The 21,254-nt window shown below is 37.0% G+C and overlaps 1 protein-coding gene across 1 annotated transcript in view; it reads right to left on the minus strand.

Annotated features, from left to right (window-relative positions):
• Positions 1–21,254, minus strand: part of GDAP2 (ganglioside induced differentiation associated protein 2) — a gene marked incomplete at its 3' end in the record, with an annotated part of 70,421 nt that overhangs the window by 14,704 nt on the left and 34,463 nt on the right. Inside the window, exons 7-12 of the mRNA XM_079696623.1 lie at positions 14,811–14,970; positions 12,577–12,733; positions 4,597–4,673; positions 3,763–3,839; positions 621–760; positions 265–319 (exon numbers count right to left, since the gene is read on the minus strand). Of these exons, the coding sequence (XP_079552749.1) occupies positions 265–319; positions 621–760; positions 3,763–3,839; positions 4,597–4,673; positions 12,577–12,733; positions 14,811–14,970 (666 nt within the window). The remainder of the gene's footprint in view (positions 1–264; positions 320–620; positions 761–3,762; positions 3,840–4,596; positions 4,674–12,576; positions 12,734–14,810; positions 14,971–21,254) is intronic.

Below are 21,254 nucleotides of genomic sequence, written 5' to 3' on the forward strand. Positions count from 1 at the left end.
AGAAAAAAGCCCAGATTAACAAAGAGCATGAAGAGGCAAGGACTGAGGGACTAAAGGCCTGTAAAGGTCACCTACAAAGATACTGGAGTTACATGGGGCCAAAATATTAGGACCACAACTCAAGATCACTTAAAAAGGATGGGTAAACAAAGAAATCAGCAGTCACAACGGTGATAGCAAGAATTAAGATGATGAAATATATCTTAATACGCAGGCATGTAGTGCACTTAAATTCAAGATTTAGCTAAAAAGAAAAATACCTACCTTTGAACGAAATGTCGGATGAACAAAATAAACAGCCTTCAAATTCCTCTTGTACCTGATTCAAAATCAAAAGAAGGGTCAGTATAAGCCATGTCTAAAACCAGTCACCATTATGAACAGTTAACTCTTTTTCCAGGTGTTTAAAAGCAGGAAAAAGTTTACATATGAATTTACTTTGATACAAAATAAACTGGAGTTAAGGAGGGCCTATTATTAAAATATTCAATCTAAGTAAAATAAAAATCTTAGTTACATGAACTATCCTTTCACAAAATACACAATGCTGTTTGCTATTGCTTAATACTCGGAAAGAAAAAAGCTGCCTTCCCCCTTCATAATTTGAGAAGATAACTAACTTGACATCAACAACATCGTAGAGTTTCTTCAGGAAGTCAGAGTCCAGGTGATTGTATTCGCTGGTCAGTGTGTGAAAATACACTAATACGTATTCCTTCACAGCAATGTGATCCATTACATGGATAAAATATAAGAGAGCCTAGAAGAAAAATAAAGATAATGATCATTTTGTACAGTGGTCTATTTCACAGATGCCAAGAGAGAAAAAAACCCAGAAGATTAATCTAATCTGTGCCTCAGGCACTGCAGAGAGACATCTCAGACTAACCAGTACCTCTTTAAAAAGATCTTCAGGGGAAGTGTCTCATGCCAGTGTTTAGTAGTTCACATAATGCTACAGTATGGTCCCTTTCTGTCTTGTTCTAAGTGATGGAGGAGAACCACCAGTCTCCATCCTTTCAAACAACTCTTCATATACTCAAAAGAGCTCTTCAGTCAACTACCAGGTTTTCTCTCTCTGGAATAACGGTATCAAAACCATTAGAGGGAGAATTTCTAGACTTTTAATCATTCTTGAAGGTTCTACCTGCATTCGGTGAAAGTCTTTGCAGTCTCCACTAAGAAACAGACTAATGGCTCTCACGTAACCAAGAATTACTATACAAGGACATTAGAAGTGATGCCTCACATGGCTCACTTTGAGGGCTAATTTTATTAGCAACTTTCATGTTGAACTGAATGAGGAAAATGAGAACAGGTTTAGTGAGGAGACGGCAGTGGGCTGGGCAGCACTTCCCTGCTCTGCCTCAAATTTAATGTGACCTGGATCAGTTAGAGGAATATGCCATTACAAGAAGGATGCAATTTAAGAGAAACATTAAACACAAAGCAGAGACACGATATGGGCAGGACCAGCATGACCCAGTGGTGTAGCTATAAACCGTGACAAAGAGGAAGCTAAGAGGTAACAACTGAAGGATTACTATCAAACAGGTTATTTCCCCATTCCTCCTCAGGGGAGTCCTTGGCATTAACTTGAATGGACTAACAGGGATTAGTTAGCATGAGTCCAACTGTTACCAGAGCAGACAGAGGAGGGCACTAAGGAAACACAGTATCTTCCCAGTTGCTACCTGGTTTGGACTTCACAATATATATGAAATGATGTATCACGAACATCCAGAACACCACGTACGTAAACACCAGAATCAAAGGCAGGGGTTTATGCTTTTATTGGTATCAATCACATTATTAATGCTGAGAATGAATGTCATACTGATTATCAGTTGTTCTTTCCCCTGTGTGTATGTGTATTTTTTTTTTTTTTTTGCTGTACGCGGGCCTCTCACTGTTGCGGCCTCTCCCGTTGTGGAGCACAGGCTCCGGATGTGAAGCCTCCGCGGCATGTGGGATCTTCCCAGACCAGGGCACGAACCCGTGTCCCCTGCATTGGCAGGCGGACTCTCAACCACTGCGCCACCAGGGAAGCCCTGTGTGTGTATTTTTATTATTATTTCTGCTCTTACCAGACTGCTTCTGGTCCTCTTTCTATCCACTCACCACCTCCTCCCCAAGGCAATCAAGATATCCATTTTCAGCTTCAAATTCCCCGTCTTTAGCTTGAATCTTTTTCATTATAAAGAGTACAGCCATATGACAGAAAAATGTAGAAAACAAATTCTCCCTAAAACTATGAAATCCATTTTGAGATACTGATATGCATAAACTCGCACCATGCCCGCCCTCCCCCACAGAAAGGTCAATGTACATACAAGCTGTTGTTTCTTCTCCTATTGATATTATACCATAAACATTTCTCTATAGTACTTGCCTCTATAACCATAATTTTTCAGGGTCACAGAACATTCCATTTGTGGATGCGTAATAATTACCTGTTAGGAATTTAAGTTATAATTTGGGCCACAAATGAGCCTGTGAGTAACATGCCCGATCCAGGGCTTCCACAGTTTTTTTTACCCAAACACCAGTGACCAGGAGTTTAAGGGCTTAGCCAGATACAATTATCCGCTTTTGCACAACTGTGTTTTATCTTAAAATTGTATTTAATTTTTACACTTTTGAGTACATTTTTTTTTTACTATGGTTAAGAATTATTTATTAAAGTGATTCTCCTCCTTTGCAGTCCGTGTCTATTACAATTGTTCTAGGAAGATCTACATATTTATCCCGTGGATTCAGTTGTCCCTTGCCCAAGTATTCCAATTTGGGCAATTTCTGGGCCTATAGCTACTTTCAAACCTAGGATTATTTCCTCAGTACAAATTCTCAGAAATGGAATTAATGGGTCAGTGGGCGTGACCACTTTGACAGTTTCAATTCATCTTTGGTAACAATGATTATTATTTAAAAGTAATGGCTAATTTTGATGACAGTCCCAGCTTGACCATGTAGGGACAAGAAAACTCCCCCGCCTGACATGGAGGAGAAAATGACGACAGAAGCGTGATGTCTACTCAGAATGAGGAAGAAGGTGGTCTTCTCCCCCTCACCACTTTTCCTTTGATTATAAAAATGTAGCCCGCTAAGGTCTCGGGGTGCGGCACCTTCTTGTCCACCCGCTTGTAAGCCTCACAAGTGTCCTATTCTAATAAATCACTTCTTATCTATCAAAAAAACAAAAAAAGTAAAAGTAATGGCTAGTTTTGAAGGTGAAAAAAGAGATCTCATTTTAATTCACTTTTTTTTTTTTTTACTACTAATCAGGTTGAACACTTTCTTGTTTACCAGTAATACCATTTCTTCTGCTATGAATCATCTATTTCTGTCCTTTACCTCCAAAAGAAGGGATTACAAAATTACGACATCTTGGGTTAACTACTTCTTCTCTACAGAGAGATAAAAGAGTTAATGTTTCTTGTTTCAAGAAAAGCAGAATTTGATTATTAGTACAGTTATAATACAGAATGAGTCCAACCAAAAACTTGCCAGTTACATAATAGCCAAAACAAAGCAGCTGCATTTTTGGAGATCACAGTATGGCAATTCAGTATTTCCGTTTCTCCCAGCGTGCAAAACCAAACCCCTTACTGAAATGCTATGTGCCAACTTGCAGAATCAGGGCTGCTACTCTATCACAGATACTCAATTCTGTCTCATATTCTAAGCCCTGATTCCAAATTCATGTCCTACTTATTTTTTAAATCAACGTTATTTATAAAACAAAGCTTTTTAACGGCTTACCTTGTCCATATCTATTAATGTTACAGGAATGTTTCTTCCAACTACCACCATTACCGTGCGACCACAGTTATCAACACCTACAAACAGGAAATGTAATCAGCACCCAGAAACTTTATTCCAAGAATATCATCTGTCCTGGGCTCTGACCTTATAAAAATATTCTACCAAATGTAAAAGACTGAAAACCAGGAACATAAGTTTTTCAGATTTCATCTTCAGATTTCTTTTACTATGTGGAAAACATCGCCTTTCTTTTTTTTTTTTTTCCAGCTTCATGAAGTTTTGATGACTGCCCTTACTTTTAAAATAAGCCCTCTTACAGGTTTTAAATCAGGGACAGCCAAAGGTAAGGTTGAGGGTAAAGATTTTTTTATAAATAGCTTTTTGTTTAAGCATACTACAACTTTTAATAACATCAGTGATCCAGGAAAAACTAAATGGAACTCAAATCTGAAAATTAACAAGTACTGCCTGGAAAAGAAATATAAAGGGGGAATCTGATAACTTTCACTGTCTCTGTTATTTATTTATGTAAGGTTTGAATTTTGTACAGCAGGATTATAGTACTTTTAAAAGTAGAAAAAAATTAAAAGATAGGAAAAAGGACATTGAGAAGAAATGCAGTTGGCCAATGTAGAATTACTAGCTGAAAATCTTATAGGTTGAGATGTTACTTTGAAGATCTTGATGATGAGCACAAAGTATCTTCATTGTACAAAAAAAATCTATTCAGAGATAAAATGGACAAAATCAGAGAAAAGTGAAGTCTCTAATAGCATGCTAAGTAAGGTTCTTAATCAGTAAAAGAATAAGTTACCATATCCTTAAGCTCACCTGTTTGGTATAAGGCTTTTAGAGAAGCAATATCAGAGAGATCCTCAGATCTTGCTTGACACAACCAGCGATTATAACTAGAGAAATAAAGGATATAATTATTATAATGAACAGTTGTAAATTTATAAATGAGACCTGTTTTTATCTGTGTGTTCCTAAAGAATGATGTCTTATTATAATAAGAAAGGAGTTAAAGAGGCTGTTACACTATGCAGAATCTGTACTCTGTTATTGATTTAAAAAAAAATGAGTTACTGAGAAAGGAAGGTATTCACACTAGATGATTTTTAAAAATCCTGTATGAGAAAATGAAGACTACTTATATAATTGGCTAAGATACCAAGTACTCAAACTAACATTGTTTTTAAATACTATTATCTTCCCCTACTAAAAAAAAAAAAAAAAAAAAAAGCAAAGAAGGCCTAAAGCAATAGCAGTTCTCCACAACAGATGTTCACTCATTCAACAAAGACTTATTGAGTGCTTACTACACAAGAGGTATTGAGAATACTCTAGTGAGCAGACATGGTCAGACCCTCAAGAAGTTTACTTTTCAGAAGAAAAACAGGTAAGTGTTGTACATGTTATGTTGGACCACAAAGAAAGTAGGTAATTTTTTCTGGGAAGTCCAGGCTTATTTAATGACTGGCTAATCAAAGTAGCTGTACTGATACTCCATATACCAGATCATAGAGATGGCAGTTTGGCTTTGGCTAAGAGGATATTGAAACTGGAAGAAACATAAAGATCTCAAAGAGTGGAAGCAATCTGAAAAAGGTCGAATTAATCTTAGAGTTACCAGTTAATGGTAGAGTTGAATTTGAAGTTGCACTCAAGTCTCCAGTTTGCTGGAAAGGTCAGTACTTTTTCTACTATTTCATACTTGCTTTCTTAAAATTCAAAGTGCCACTTACTTAATTGTGAAAAAAGCTTTCAAGGTGCCTAAATGCATGAAAAGCAACTTTGAAGCATCTAGGTCACATATGGCAACATCCCACAACATAAAAACAAACAAACAAACAAACAAAACTAAACCAGAAGAGAGGATACTTGGGTCCTCCCGCTATCACTTCCTATGCAATCTCTGTAAAGTAGTTTCACCTCTATGGACCTCAGTTTCCTCATTTGCAAAACGGTGTTTATGTAGGACACCTTTCAGCTACGAAGTACAATCACACAACTAAGGATATTTAATAGGAAGTCTATTACATACAGATTGTAATCAACAAGTGATATGCCTGCTAGTTTCACAGAAATTGTTATTGTTTGTGAAAACAATACTTAGAATTGCATAGTTCTATAGTCTATGTTTTTAAATTTAGAAACGTGCCCACCTGTGCAAATTGAATTCAAAGACAATAACTTTTAATTTTAGTTTAAGATATAATTTGCAAGTCAAGAAAGGATCTGTGTTTATTGTAGTTCTCCCTATTCATATGTACTATTCCATATTTTCATACAGAGCTATTTCCTACGTTATTTACACTAACTCCCCTATTGTCCTGCTTTCTAATTGTTTTATGATTAAGCCATCTCCACATCAAGACTAAACAGAATAATATGTCTTAAATGTCTTATGAGCACTACACGTCATGGCACAGAACATGTAACAGGAATTCAGTAAATACCTGTTACTTTCTATACTCTCTGTGTATTCATTAGCTCATTTTCAAAGATTTATGGAATAAATGCAATGCCTGCATCATAGCAAGGACTCAAATCTTTGTTGAATAAAATAATAAACATGAGTATTATTCAAGGTATTTTGGAGGCCTGAGAAGAATAATAAAAGGCCCTTGGCTTCAGAGTTTAAGGTTGAATATATGAGATAGACATATTACAAAGACAACTAACATTGTAATAAGACCCAGTGAGATAAGCAATACAGCAGACATCTAAATACTGTATCAATCAAGTATGTACGCTAAGGTGGGGACTGGTAGGGGTAGGAGTGGGGGTCGGGGGTGGAGTGAGGGGAAGTGGAGGCAAGGTCCAGGCCTGTTATAGAACTAACTTCTCCCTTCTTTATATCACAAAGATCAGCACAAGGCTTTACCCACTCACTGCAATATTTGCTTCTACTCTGTTGGACCTCAAGATAGGGACTATGTCTTAGTTGTCTCTATATTTCTAGCAAATTTCTAGGGTAGTTCCCCACACTCAGTAACTATGTATTCAATGAACTGTGAAGAAAAAAAAATTTTTTTAATTGGAACTCAGATGTACAAAATAGAATTAATTAACAGAAGTTTTTCCTGACTTCATGCAATTATCCCACACTGGACTTAGTTAAAGTCCTTGTTATACACTCTTATTGCACCTCGTAATTTAAAAACATTTTTCATACAATAATTAGTTTAACATTTCTCTCCTTTGCAAGACCCTAGGCTCAATGAGGCCTGGGGCTGTATCTGTCTTGCGTGACACTTCATTATGTTTCTAGCTTGGCACATTAGTAAGGGCTCAATAAATATTTAATAATGAATGAGATAAAGTTTTTACTGTGAGAAATGACATAAGAGTTATAGGCAACTGGATCTTAAGCCAACCAAGGAACACTAATGAAAAAGAAGAAAGTTCTTGTGAAATAATTTTAAGAGTGATATGCCCAAACTGTGTCACAACTGGATGGAAGACCTGGAAATATTAATCAAGACCTAGACAACATATCTAATTATTTTAGATGTTCAAGTGAATTATTACACAGAGACAAGACAATGCTATGAAAGGAATGATCTAACCCTATAGCCGATCCATGTGACCGTTGGTTTTGTTACTGAAGGAAGAATTGAAGGCTTTCAAAAAGATAATTCTAACTAAAGATCTACTTACTTCCTAAGAGATTTAAAAAAAATTATCATTTGTTCAACTTGATCAACAAACATAACAGAAACCAAACTCAACCTGTGTAAATAAAATCCTGATTTAGAAAGAGTAAGAGAAATAAAAATTTAAAACTATAGTCTTAAACATGTAGCCATGGCAGAGTATGTAAACAGATGACCTACAGCTCAGTTATATAGTAAACTCCTAAACAATTAGTCATCAATTCCCAAACTTTTGAGTCTCAGGACCCTTTCATATTTACATCAGTTACACCTACCAATATTTACCATTTTAGAAATAAAAAGATTTATAAAAAATATTTATTGGGCTTCCCTGGTGGCGCAGTGGTTGAGAGTCCGCCTGCCGATGCAGGGGACACCGGTTCGTGCCCCGGACCAGGAGGATCCCACGTGCCGCGGAGCGGCTAGGCCTGTGAGCCATGGCTGCTGAGCCTGCGTGTCCGGAGCCTGTGCTCCGCAACGGGAGAGGCCACAACAGTGAGAGGCCCACATACCGCAAAAAAAAAAAAAAAAAAAAAAAAATTATTAATTCAAAAATAATGAAAACCTATTATGTGAACACAAATAACTTTTTATTTTTAAATAAGCTATATTTAGGGAGAAGAGTTACACTCTTACATTTTTGCAAATCTCTTTAATTTATGCTAGATTCTTACATCTGCTTCTGCATTTAACCTACTGCAATATCATACATTAAGCACTCTCTGGAAAACTACACTGAACACTACAAGAATGAGAATGAAAAGAGCAAATAAGTCTTAGTAAGATTATAAAAAGAGTTTTGCCCTCATGGTCTCCCTGAAGGGCCTAGGTTTCCTGGGTCACACTTCTGAGCTGCTGACAAGATCTCATCTTTAATTATCACAGACATGGGGCACAGGAATAGGAAATTTGAAAATCTTTTGATTCAGATGTAACTTATCACTCAAGGGAAGTGAGTGGCAGGGGTACCTACCACGCCTTTGTTTCTTGGTTCAAGCTCTGGGAACCACAGGCTGTGCTCTTCCCCAAGCCTGTAGCTATGTGTTAATTGGATGCGCACAACCTGAGCGCCGCACAGAACACACCATGACATGTGAAGGTAGTGTGGCTCACTCATGAATTTCTAGACTAGAGAGACTACTTTCTTTATCTGTATATTTCAGTTCTAGAATATTATCTTGTACAGAGTAAATATCCAATGTTTCCTGAACCGACTGGAAACTGTCAACTATGTGACTAACTTGAATCTCAAGATCATGGCCTTTTACCAAAAAGAAGGACAATGCTTTACACGCTGTATTCATATTCCTTCCTAGAACCTACCCCTTTGCTGATGACCCCTTTCCAGAAAGCATGGACTCAGTAAATACAGATTCATTTTAAACTGGCTTGAACTAGTCATTATTAAGTGAAACAAATCTCATTAAAGAGAGCAATACAGACAGGCAAGTATCTAGTCCAGACACAAACAAATGCCACTTTATCTGTATCACTCATGCAAAAATGAAAAAGGTGTGTGTGTGTGAGATAGAGATAGAGACAGAGAGAGACAGAGAGAGGGAAAAGAGAGAGGAGAGAATAAGATAACTGATTTGAGAAAGGTGGTAACAAAGCAGTTCTCTGTATATGAAAACAAAATGTGTCTGGTCCTTTCCCAGCTTCTCTGAAGCTGGTCTGTGTAGGTGCCTGGAGATGGTAGTAGAGAAGGGAGATGAGCTGCAGTAGCCACCTTGAAGGCTCGTCCTCAATTAGCTGTAACTCTGGTCAAGTCACTCTTGGTGATCAATTCACCCTTCGGTAAATGAGAGGGATCAGACCAGATCAGGTACAAAATCATCTAAGAAATCATCTAAGAAACCTTAGAAGGATGATTCCTGAGGCCTTCCCACAGAGGTTCTGATTCAGGAAGTTTGGTGTGGGGCCTATGAATTTTTAGCAAGCACCCCTGGTAATTCTAATGCTTATACACTTTATACGACATTTCAGAAAGCTGTATCAGATAATTACCAAAACTCCTTTCAACTATAATGTACTGCTGAGAGACCACAGACCAGTGGTTCTCAAAGTGTGGTGCATAGTCCCAATACTTTTTCAAGGGGTTTTGCAAGGTCAAAACTATTTTCATAATAATACCAAAACATCATTTGTTTTTTCACTGTGTTGACATCTGCACTGATGGTGCAAAAGCAACTGTTGGATAAAACTACTGCTGCCTTAGCATGAATTCAGGTGGAAGCACCAGATTGTCCTAGTAGTCATTGTGTTCTTAATTGCCAAAATACTCACAGGAAAAAAAAAGCCAGTTTCATTTAAGAATGTCTTTGATGAGGAAGAAAAAATTATTAATTTTATTCATTAACGCTTGGAAATACATCTTTTTAATATTAATATGTCACAAAATGGGAAGAACACATAAAGCATTTCTGCAGACCAAAGCATGAGGTTGTCCTGAAAAAAAGATCTATTTGTTTGACTTGCAAGATGAATCAGTTGCTTTTTTTCATGGAACACCACTTTTCTTCAACTAATGACTGGCAGACAAACTGTGGTTATTTAACATGAGTATTTGGCAGATGTTTTGTCAAAAATGAATAAAGTGACCCCGCCATTTCAAGAAAAACAACCAACAGTATTTGTTACCAGTGATAAAATTCGAGCTTTAAAATATAGATATGATGTTAGAAAATTTGTACCCACCACCAGAAGCTAACAGTTTCTAATACTTAAGGACTTTTCTGATGAGATCAGTGGTGATATTATCAAATGTAAGTTTTTGATATTGTGTAATGTAATGTGTCAATATTTGGAACAACTGAATAATTCAGTGAGTCAATATTTTCCAGAAGACCAACACATCATCTTGTAAATTCATGCTCTAAATTCCTATTATAAAATCTACTCAAAGTGCAGAATAAAACAACACATTTTAATATAACAATACAAAAATTCATAAATGTGGTTTGAGATTCCATATTACAACATTATGAAACTACCATTTATTGAGTTATGGTGTAATATCAAAGAATATCCCCAACTATTTGAAAAGGCTATTAAAATACTCCTTTTTCCAACTACGTATCTGAATGAGGTCAAATTTTCTTCATATACTTCACCCAAACCAAAGTATTGCAACAGTTTGAATGCTGATATGAGAATCCAGCTGTCTTCTATTAAGTCAAACATTAAAATATCTGCAAAAATGTAAAACACTGCATTTCTCACTAACTTAAAAAATAGTTATTTTTCATAAAAACATAATGGGTTATTTTTAAATGAATTAACAAATAATTTATCATATGATAAATGTTAGTGGGTATAAGCCAGGTAAAAACAAAAGCTCTTTGGGGTCCTCAATAATTTTTAAGCATGCAAAGGGGACCTGAGACCAAACAGCTTGAGAACCACTGCCCTAGTCCAAAAAAAAGGTACCCAAATCTAGTTGTACATGAATCATGATGTGAAAAAGTTTTAAAATATATATAGAGGCCAAATCCCAGTCATGTGAGGGAAAGCCCAGTCACTGTATTTAAAGAAAAATGTTTGCCAGATGATTCGTACACATGGCCAAGTTCAGAAACCACTGAAACTGTCATTCGATTGTGCTTGCCTGTAGAAAAGCTGTTCATTGGTGCCCCCTAGTGACTAATTAGCTTTTATTCATGAAAATAAAAGGAGAACTGGACTTCCCTGGTGGTGCAGTGGTTAAAAACTCACCTGCCAATGCAGGGGACACGGGTTCGAGCCCTGGTCTGGGAAGATTCCCACATGCCACAGAGCAACTAAGCCCGTGCACCACAACTACTGAGCCCGTGTGACACAACTACTGAAGCCCACATGCCTAGAGCCTGTGCTCCGCAGCAAGAGAAACCACTGCAATGAGAAGCCTGTGCATTGCAACGAAGAGTAGCCCCCGTTTGCTGCAACTAGAGAAACGCCCGTGTGCAGCAATGAAGACGCAATGCAGCCAAAAATTAATAAATATATTTATTTTTTTAAAAAAGGGAGAATAAAATGAAGACCAGGAACTCAGGAAAAACAAAATTCTAATTCTATAATGGACTCCAGAGATCGTCTAGACTGACTCCCACTTTATACATGGGGACTAACAACAGCCACACATCATTACAGTACAGTGTGATAAGTGCTAGGCTATCCTTTGGTTAAGTACAGGATGTAAAAAAAAAAAAAAAAAGAAAAAAAAAAAGCATATGGAGGAGGCATTGATTCCAGACTTCTATTCTGTCTATTCCAACTTATCTCCAGGGAGATAAGTTTCTAGAGGCAATCACTTCTGAGCTGAAACCTGGAGAATGAGCAGGAATTGAAGAACGAGAGTATTCCAGTCAAAAGGGATGGCAAGTACCAAAGCTCAAAGGTAAAATAGACCATAATTTGCTCAGTATTAAAGAGAACAGCAGTGAACAATTTTAAGAGCTTGCTAAGTACCAGGTCCTGTGCTAAGCTCATTACATCTTATTTAACACTCACAACAACCCTAGGAGATGTTATCTCCCTCAACCAACCCTATAAGATAATGAATATTAATCAATTATGGTGTATGATTTTTCCTTTCCTTTAACATTTTTTGAAAAGCAGCTAGTTTTCCAAGGACTGTTTGTTAATCCTTGGACAAGCTTACCCAGAAGTATAAAAGCTGCTTTTCTTTATGTTTCAAAAAGGAGTTATTCAGAATTGCTTTACAAAACACCTAAAAGAAATGGAATGGCTTTATAAGGTCCCTGGGATAAATCAGGGGGAAATAAAGCTCTTTTAACGTTAATACAACCATAGATTATGCTTTAACTGTAAGTATAGTAATGTTACATAAAAACTTTGTAACTTGGTTTTTTCCTTCCCCTATTTTCTGCTTTTAGAATATAATCTCACCCAAAGACACTACAATCGCAGTAGAAAGAGTAGGAGCTCTGAAATCAGAGATGCATCTGAACGCTGACTTCATCACATACTAACGGTGTCCACTGATAAATTAACTTTGAATTTCTGCATCTACAAAGTGGGGACATATCTTTCTTAGTGGATTGTCATGAAGAATAAATGAGACCACGTTACGTGTAGATCATTTAGCAGAGGTAGGCCCCTTCTTGTTTCTCATGTCCTTATGTGTCTGTCAGTCCAAAGGGGTTTGCCTTACTTTCTTTGATGCTGCTTCTGCAGGGCTGCCTCTGATAACTGTCCTTGAAGGATCAGTCTTCTTTGCTTATCAATATCTCCTTCCATTCGAGCAAAAGCATGAGAGCCAATGAAAGAGAGATCAACTCCCAAGCCTTCATCCTCCTCTTCTTGGTTGTCTGCAACAAAAATACTATCAATAGAGATGGCAAAACTTGACAGTAAATGCTACAAACAGATTGTGAATGCTGCTATAGGGATGAGTGCACAGAAGCTCAAAAAAACCAGGGTTAAGGTTATTTTTTGAGAATGAAACTGAAATCAGATTCAGGCATTTGAAGAACGGAAATAATGAAAGAAACCACCTGTCCATGTGGGATGGAAGTTTTAGGAACACATGAAATCAAATCAAGGGGACCTAGGTGTAACCTTAGGAAGAAAAGAGTAGAATGTAGTAATAAACAAAAAGATAGAAGCAATTATACTGTATGTGGGTTTAAAGATGAACTGTAGCACAATATCTAACGAAAGAGAAATATAAAGAAAAATGTTTGGGGTCATTTATCCAGAATTGTTTAAGAAGGGAGCACTTGACTGGCTGGTACATAATCTTCAGTCCTTTTCTCAGGTAACTCCTGAAGGAAGATGGATAGACCAGGATCTCAGGGTGTGATCCACATTCACTAAGATATGTTTTGACTAACGTTCTGATCTTCTACACTGGTCATGCCTACATAATCATTCTGGTACATAAGAGTTACAGTTCTCACTACAAATTAATGTTATCTTTCTGATTTATCCATATGATCATTTTACGTTTGGCTAGCAGCCAGTCCCTTGGGAATGAATCATCTCTTAATGTGTTCCTCACTGCCTCACTAGATCTGTGTAAAAAAATTATTTTCTAAAGAAAGAAAAGCAAACAGACAAACTCCTTGGACCATGGCAGGGGAGCTCCCCAAGGCAATGCCACCACCTGAGGCCATTCAGCTGGGACCTCCTCACATCTATACCACTGCTCCTCAAACTGTGACAGGCAAGGGCTGAGTGTGCTTTTATTTAAAAAAATACCCATAAATGAATCTTCTCTCAATCCCTCAGGTAAGGCTGATTTTACATCTATTTTAACAGATTCTATATTCTAACTGAAAATATTTATGAACACTAGAGCCTATGAGGTAACAATATTTTCTGAGATATGGAGGCAAATCAAGCAGTCTTTGAGGATGGGGGATAGAAGGGAACCTTTTGGCTAATGACTGCCCAGCACCGCTATCTCAACTGATTTTGCTTTTTATTACCCCTTGACATATAAAAAACTTTTTACGCATTTAAGAAAAATTATATTCTATTGTGGTAGTCACAATTATGAGGATTTCCAAATGATGCTGGGCACATTTCAAGGCTGTACTCTATTGGTGGCTCCCTAAAAGTACATGAGTACCCCTCCAGGAAAGCTTGGTTCACAGACATTTCCTGATAAAAATATTGGTGATAAAAAAGAGATGAGTAGCCTTCTATAGATTTTAACTTGATGCTATTTAAAAGTGTTCACAGCAGGAATCTCACAGTAATTCTTAAACTGCTGAATTTTGAGATCAAGTTCCAGCAATGAAGCTCGTGAGGCATGTCTTCGATAACATGTATCCAAGAAGATACATGTCTCTCTTAAACATGTATCCAAGAAGATCAGTACAAGCTGTCATACAGAACAGCTTCAGAGCAGCTCCCATCCTACCCTGCTCTACTATCACTTCAATCAACAGGGGTATGTAACCTAAAGAAACAAAACAAAACAGCATTCTTGTTTCAGTATTTAATGTTAGGTATGGCTTTCAGAGGACACAGTTGAAGCTGCTGAAAATTTTAGATGATAATATACTTGATTGCTTCCTCAACAGTGTCCTGCATGAAACTATAAACTTCATGAGGGTAAAAATGTTGTCATATCCATCTCTGAATCTCTACTATCTGTATATATATATATATATATATATATATATACATACACATATATACATATATATATGTGTGTGTATATATATATATATATATATAATACATATATATGTTTTTTAAATTTAAAGAGTAAACCTTAACAAGAATAAGACTCTAAAAACACCTAAGTTGGTCTTGATCTTAGTGTCACACTAATAACCTCCCAAGGGTCAGGCTGAACTTCCTACTTCTTTGGTGGCTGATGTTTACCAGAGCCTTTGCTTCCTTAAGAGGGAAAGTGAGAAAAGGAGAACTCACCCTCCGGGGCGCCAGGCTTTTCACTTATTCTTATCTGCCGTTCGGGTACCACAGGCTCCCCTTCTGCATTGCCAATATCTGCAGGTAAGTATGGCAATGAGCAACTCTCCTCCTTTAAGGACCTTGGGAAGTACAGACGTAGCAGCTTTTGGTAAGTAGCCTGTGTGAGAAAAGCCAAACATTGTGTGAAAACTAACGAAGTAATGAAGCAGGCACCAGCCGTGCTCAGTGTTGTTCCTTACACCGTGAAGACAGCCTTCATCACGGAGAAAGACCACACCACTTCTAAGCTCAGACTGTATGCTGCCTGGGACCCTCAATCAGTTCTTGTGTTAAGGATCAGGGTTTGCTAGTCACTCAAGTTGAGCATGATTCCCATCCTGGCAGTTCCAGGTCACTGAACCTGGAATGAAAAGTTCTGTGACCCCTGTCCCCAACCCCTCCTTCGCCTCACTAGTGATATTTGTCTTTCAAGATTCAGCTCAGACACCACTTCCTTAATCCTCAGTGTGCCATCAGGGTCCATTGGACCCAGGTTTAGTTTTTGAGATTTTTTTTTTAACAGTTCTAACTCTTTGTGAAGGATTGCTATTTCATGACTTCCATTCTTCCTTAGAGATTTCTCAAAGAACAAAGATATATCTTACTTAAAAAAATAGAATAAAACTCATTCTATCTTATAATTTCCATATGGGCTGGTCCATTGGACTCATTCTTAAATCCATGATACATTATAGATACTTAGTGCTCTTATTTTTCCTTTATCTTGAAGCATTTTGCTTTTTCATCATCCTAGAATTATTTTATCATTATTCATCAATTATTCCCAACTATACCAAAAAAGACTACAATAGAATAATAAGAAACCAAAAGAAAGATGGAATTGCCTAGGACAGAGAAATCATTATCTGTCAGTTTTCCTAATATGTCACCTGCAATACTGCATCATCTTTCATGTAAATAAGTATATTATATGAGGTACATAAGAAGACTGGATTGTAAGTCAACTGTACTCAATTAAAAAAAGAAGACTAGAGACATCTTTGCAGCCTTTTTAAAAAACAGATATAATTCATGTACCATAAAATTCACGTTTTAAAGTACACGATTCACTGGTTTTCAGTATATTCATGAAGTTGTGGAATCATCACCACTATCTAATTCCAGAACATTTCATCATCTCAAATAGAAAATCTAAGCTCATTAGCTAGGTCATTCTCCATCCCTCCCTCCCCAAGTCCCTGGCAACCACTAACATTTCTGTCTGTATAGATTTACCTATTCCAGACATTTCATTAAAATGGAATACAGTATATGGTTTTTGTGTCTGGCTTTCTTCACCTAGCATAATGTTTCTAAGGTTCACCCATGCTACAGGATATATCAGTACTTCATTCTTTTTATAGGTTAATATTCCATTGTATGTATATACCACATTTTGTTTATCCATCTATCAGTTAGTCAGACATTTAGGTTGTTTCCACATTTTGACTGTTATGAATAATGCTGATATGAATATTTGTGTACAAATTTTTGTGTGGACATATGTTTTCAATTCTATTCTGCATATACCTAAGACTGGAATCTCTTTTTAACTTTTTGAGGAACTGCCGGGCTGTTTTCCAAAGCAGCTGCACAATTTTACATTCTCACTAGCTATGTATGAGGGTTCCAATTTCTCCACATCCTAACTCTTGTTATTGTCTGTCTTTGTAATTAAAGTCACACTAGTGAGTGTGAAGTGGCACCTCGCTGTGATTTTGATTTATATTCCCTTAATGGTTAATGTTATAGAACATCTTCCCATGTGCTTGTCTATTCAAAACTTTTGCCCATTTTTTAAGATTTTATTTTTTCATAGCAGTTTAAGGCTCACAACAAAATTGGGAAGAAGACAGAGAGATTTCCCATATCCCTTCAGCAGTCTCCCTCACTATCACCAACCCCATCAGAGTGGTACATTTGTTATAACTGATGAACCTACACTGACACGTCTAATCACCCATAGTTTATATTAGGGTTCACTCTTGGTGTTGTACATTCTACAGGTTTGCACAAATGTATAATGACTTGTATCCGTCATTATAGTATTTTCACTGCCCTAAAAATCCTCTGTGCTCTATTCATCCCTCCCCCATCCTCCAGCAACCACTGACCTTTTTATTGTCTTGGTAGTTTTGCCTTTTCTGGAACATCAGATGGTTGGAATCATACAGTATGCAGCCTTTTCAGATAGGCATCTTTTTTTTTTTAAATAAATTTATTTATTTTTGGCTGCATTGGGTCTTTGTTGTTGCATGTGGGCTTTCTCTAGTTGCGGCGAGCGGGGACTACTCTTTGTTGCAGTGTGTGGGCTTCTCATTGCAGTGGTTTCTCTTGTTGCGGAGCTTGGGCTTCTAGGCACGCGGGCTTCAGTAATTGTGGCATGTGGGCTCTAGAGCGCAGGCTCAGTAGTTGTGGCACGTGGGCTCAGCAGTTGTGGTTCATGGGCTCTAGGCGCGTGGGCTTCAGTAGTTGTGGCACACGGGCTTAGTTGCTCCACAGCATGTGGGATCTTCCCAGACCAGGGCTCGAACCCGTGTCCCCTGCATTGGCAGGCGGATTCTTAAACACTGCACCACCAGGGAAGTCCCAGATAGGCTTCTTTCACTTAGTAATATGCACTTAAGGTCCCTCCATATCTTTTTATAGCTTGATAGTTCATTTCTTCTTAGTGTTGAATAATATTCCATTGTCTGGATGTATTACAGTTTATTTACCCATTCACCTACCAACATATTGGTGCTTCCAAGTTTTGGCAAATATTAATATAGCTGCTATAAACATCCTTTGTAGTTTTTTGTGAGGACACAAATTTTCAACTCCTTTGGGTAAATACCAACTTTTGTCCATTTTAAAATTGGGTGATTTGTCTTTTTACTGTTGAATTATAACAGTGGCCAATTTACCTATTTTTATTTTGGATACTTGTGTCTTTGACATCACATCATATCTAAGAAACCACTGCCTAAGCCAAGGTCATAAAGATTTATACCTATGTTTTCTTCTAACAGTTTTATAGTTTTAGGTCTCATACTTAGTCCCTAGATACATTTTGAGCTAATTTCCTTTATATGGGTGAAGTAGGGGTTCAACTTCATTCTTCTGCATGTGGATAACCAGTTGCTCCAATACGATTTGTTAATAAGACTATTTATTCTTTCTTCACTGAATTGTTTTGGCAGCCATGTCAAAATTCTATTACACTGATCTATATGTTTATTCTTATGTCAGTACAACATAGTCTTGCTTACTGTGCTTGGAGTAAGTTTCAAAATAAGTTAAGTGTGAATCCTCCAACTTTGTTCTTTTTTTCCAAGGTTGTTTTGACTGTCCTGGGTCCCTTGCATATCCATGTGAAATTCAGAATCAACTTGTCAATTTCTATAAAAAACTCAGTTGGGATTTTGATAGGGATTTTGCTGAATCTGTAGAACAATTTGGGGAATACTGACATCTTAACAACATTGTCTTCCAATCCATAAACAGGATATCTTTCTATTTATTAAGGTCTTTTAAATTTTTCTTCAAATATATTTTGCAGTTTTCAATGTACAAGCCTTACACTTCTTTTGTTAAGTTTAGTCTTAAATATTTGATTCTTCTTAATGCTACTGTGAATGCAACTGTTTTCTTAATTTCATTTTTGGATTATTCTTTGCTAGTGTGTAGAAACACTATTTTTTATATTGATCTTATGTTCTGTAACCCTGCTGAGCTCTATTAGTTCTAATAGCTTTTTTGTGGATGTCTTAGGATTTTTTTATATACAAAAACATAGCTAACATTCCTGGGATAAATTCCACTTGGTGATGTTATATTACATAATCCTCTTATATGTTGCTGGATTCAGTTGGCTAATATTTTGTTAAGAATTTTTGCATCTCTATTCTTATGTATAGTCTGTAATCTGTTTTTAACTTTCATTGGAAAGATTTGAGAATTCAGACTTTTTCATTTTGAGCCCAAAATAGCAAAGAGAAGACAACTGAACAAAGATGACATTTCAGAATTATTAAAGGAATCAAAGGTGAATGTAAAGATACAGACAAAAGCACTTTATTAAAGATGAGGTTAAGATTGATCATATGAAGTGAATCTCAGACACTGAGTCTTCAGATGACAATATCCTAGATTAATCTTCTCAAATTCAAGAACCTATGAGTCAACAACATATTTCTACGGGCAAAGTAGAAATATAGCATCTCATTCAGTGAGTCACTATAGGAAGAACTTGACCATACAGGATTTTGTGATAAGAACATCTTACTAGAAAGATGTGACAGTATTCTTTCATCTTTTACGATGTTTGTGCAACAAAATTTACTTGATATAAAAAGGTTGGTTACATTTCAATTCTTACTGAAATACCTTATCAAATTGTTTTTTATTATCCCTTTATTATTCAATAAATTATTCATAAAATGACTTAAAAAAAAAGTCCATTGGACCTAGATGATAAACGTTAATGGCTACTTTTTTCAGGTATACTGCAGGTGAAGAATTTTTCTCTGTTCCCCTGGGTCTGGCTTAGGTGCCCTGATAGACTGCCACAGCACTGTGATGTACACTCCCAGCACAGCACTTGCCACGCTTCAGGGTGGTCTTTGTTTATCTGGCTATCTAACTATTAGTCTACTATTAGTAGACTAATTAGTCTAACTATTAGTCTACAAACTCCCTGAGAACAGGGTATCTTACCTTGGTACCTTACTTGGTATCCTATTCTATGACATGGTCAAATGTCTAGCCCAGACTTCACTCCTCAGCTTTAGACTGACAAGCACAATGGCCTGCTGATCATCAGCTGGATACAGTTACCCCCTAGGCTTCTACATGTTCAAAATAGAACTTGTCTTCACCCCTTCTCCTCTCTCTAAAACTTTCCCCCCTTTCTACCTCCTATCTCACTGGTGGCATCATTATCTAGTCATCCAAGCCAGAAACCTAGGAGTCATCCTTAACTTCCCTCTCTCTTTTCCCCTACATATTTGTGACCTCCAACTCCAGCTGAATTTGTTTAATATTTTTTTAAGTTTCAACACCTCCAGTGCCCTTGTTCAGGCCTGATCATTTCTCACTTGGAATATTACAACCGCTTATTATCTCTTCTTGTCACTTGTCTTTCTCCTTCAAAATCATCCTCCACATAGCTAATATAGAAGTTAGACCACATCATTCGTCTGCTTGGAGCTCTTCTATGTTCTCCCATTGTATGACTGATAAAGTATGAGATACCAGGCCTTGAGTGATCTTGCCCCTGCCTAACTTTCATTTTTGCCACTCCTAGCCTCACATTTTATGCAATACACTACACCCTTTCTGCTATTTCTTACTTATATGCCTGTGCTTATGCTTGTATGACTACTGTTATTTGCCCTTCCTTTGGAAAATTTTAGTTACCTTTTACAATGATTTCAACTTACATATCACTATCTATGGAAAGCATTTCCTAACCCCATGCCAGGCTGGAGTTGTGTGCTCCTGTCCTTCCCGTACCTCCATTACCACAATTATCATAACTTATCTGACCTGTCTGTCCCCACCAACAGACAGTGGGTTCCTTGAGGACAACGACCATGACTCATTCACTGGTGTATTCCCAGAACCCAGTAGAGTAAACCTGATATATCCTAGAATTCATTAATAGGTCACTGAGAGAATGAATGAATAGGTAAACCAGGTGAAACAAGAAGAGATAGCAAACATGGTAAATGTGTCTTACTTCAGCAAATTCAAAATGGTTTATATCTCATATATGTACCTACATATACTTTGAATGGCTATTTCACATGTATTAATTCATTTATCACAAAACTCCTATGACATAAGTACTGTTAGTATTCATTTTTTTTCAAAGCACAGAGAGGACACAAAACTTGCCCAAGGACACAAAGCTCAGAAATAATACAAGCTGAATGGGACAGAGCACACTAAAGCTAAATAAAGCTTGATAAGATTTAAAAAAGAACTTATTTCCTAAAACAGCTCTAAATTAAATTGAAACATACTAAACCTAACCACACATAACAAACCATAAACCTCACAACTTACTCAATACTAGCCACTAGGCTGTCACCTGTTTCCAGGTCACAGAGATAACAAGGCTTTTCCAGCAGTGGTGGTTTTCCAGTTATGCTGCCCAGGCACCCAGTGCTTAGGTCATGAGGCGATGCCTTGAGCTGTCTTGAGAGCTAATATAGTGAGTAAATCAGAACAACTCCACCTTATAAGATTTTACTGTGTGATAACAGTTTACCAGTGAAAAACATGAACAAAATGCTCCTCTTGACTTGCTTTTAGTCTCCAGTATAGTTTTTTTCAACAAATGATGGTAAGCCCCACTACCAAATATGTGCACAGATAATTAGGATTTCCCTGCTGGCAATTCAGTTAACAGATAAT

Source organism: Hyperoodon ampullatus (genome assembly GCF_949752795.1).
Source record: "Hyperoodon ampullatus genome assembly, chromosome: 2".
NCBI classification, from domain to species: Eukaryota; Metazoa; Chordata; class Mammalia; order Artiodactyla; family Ziphiidae; genus Hyperoodon; species Hyperoodon ampullatus.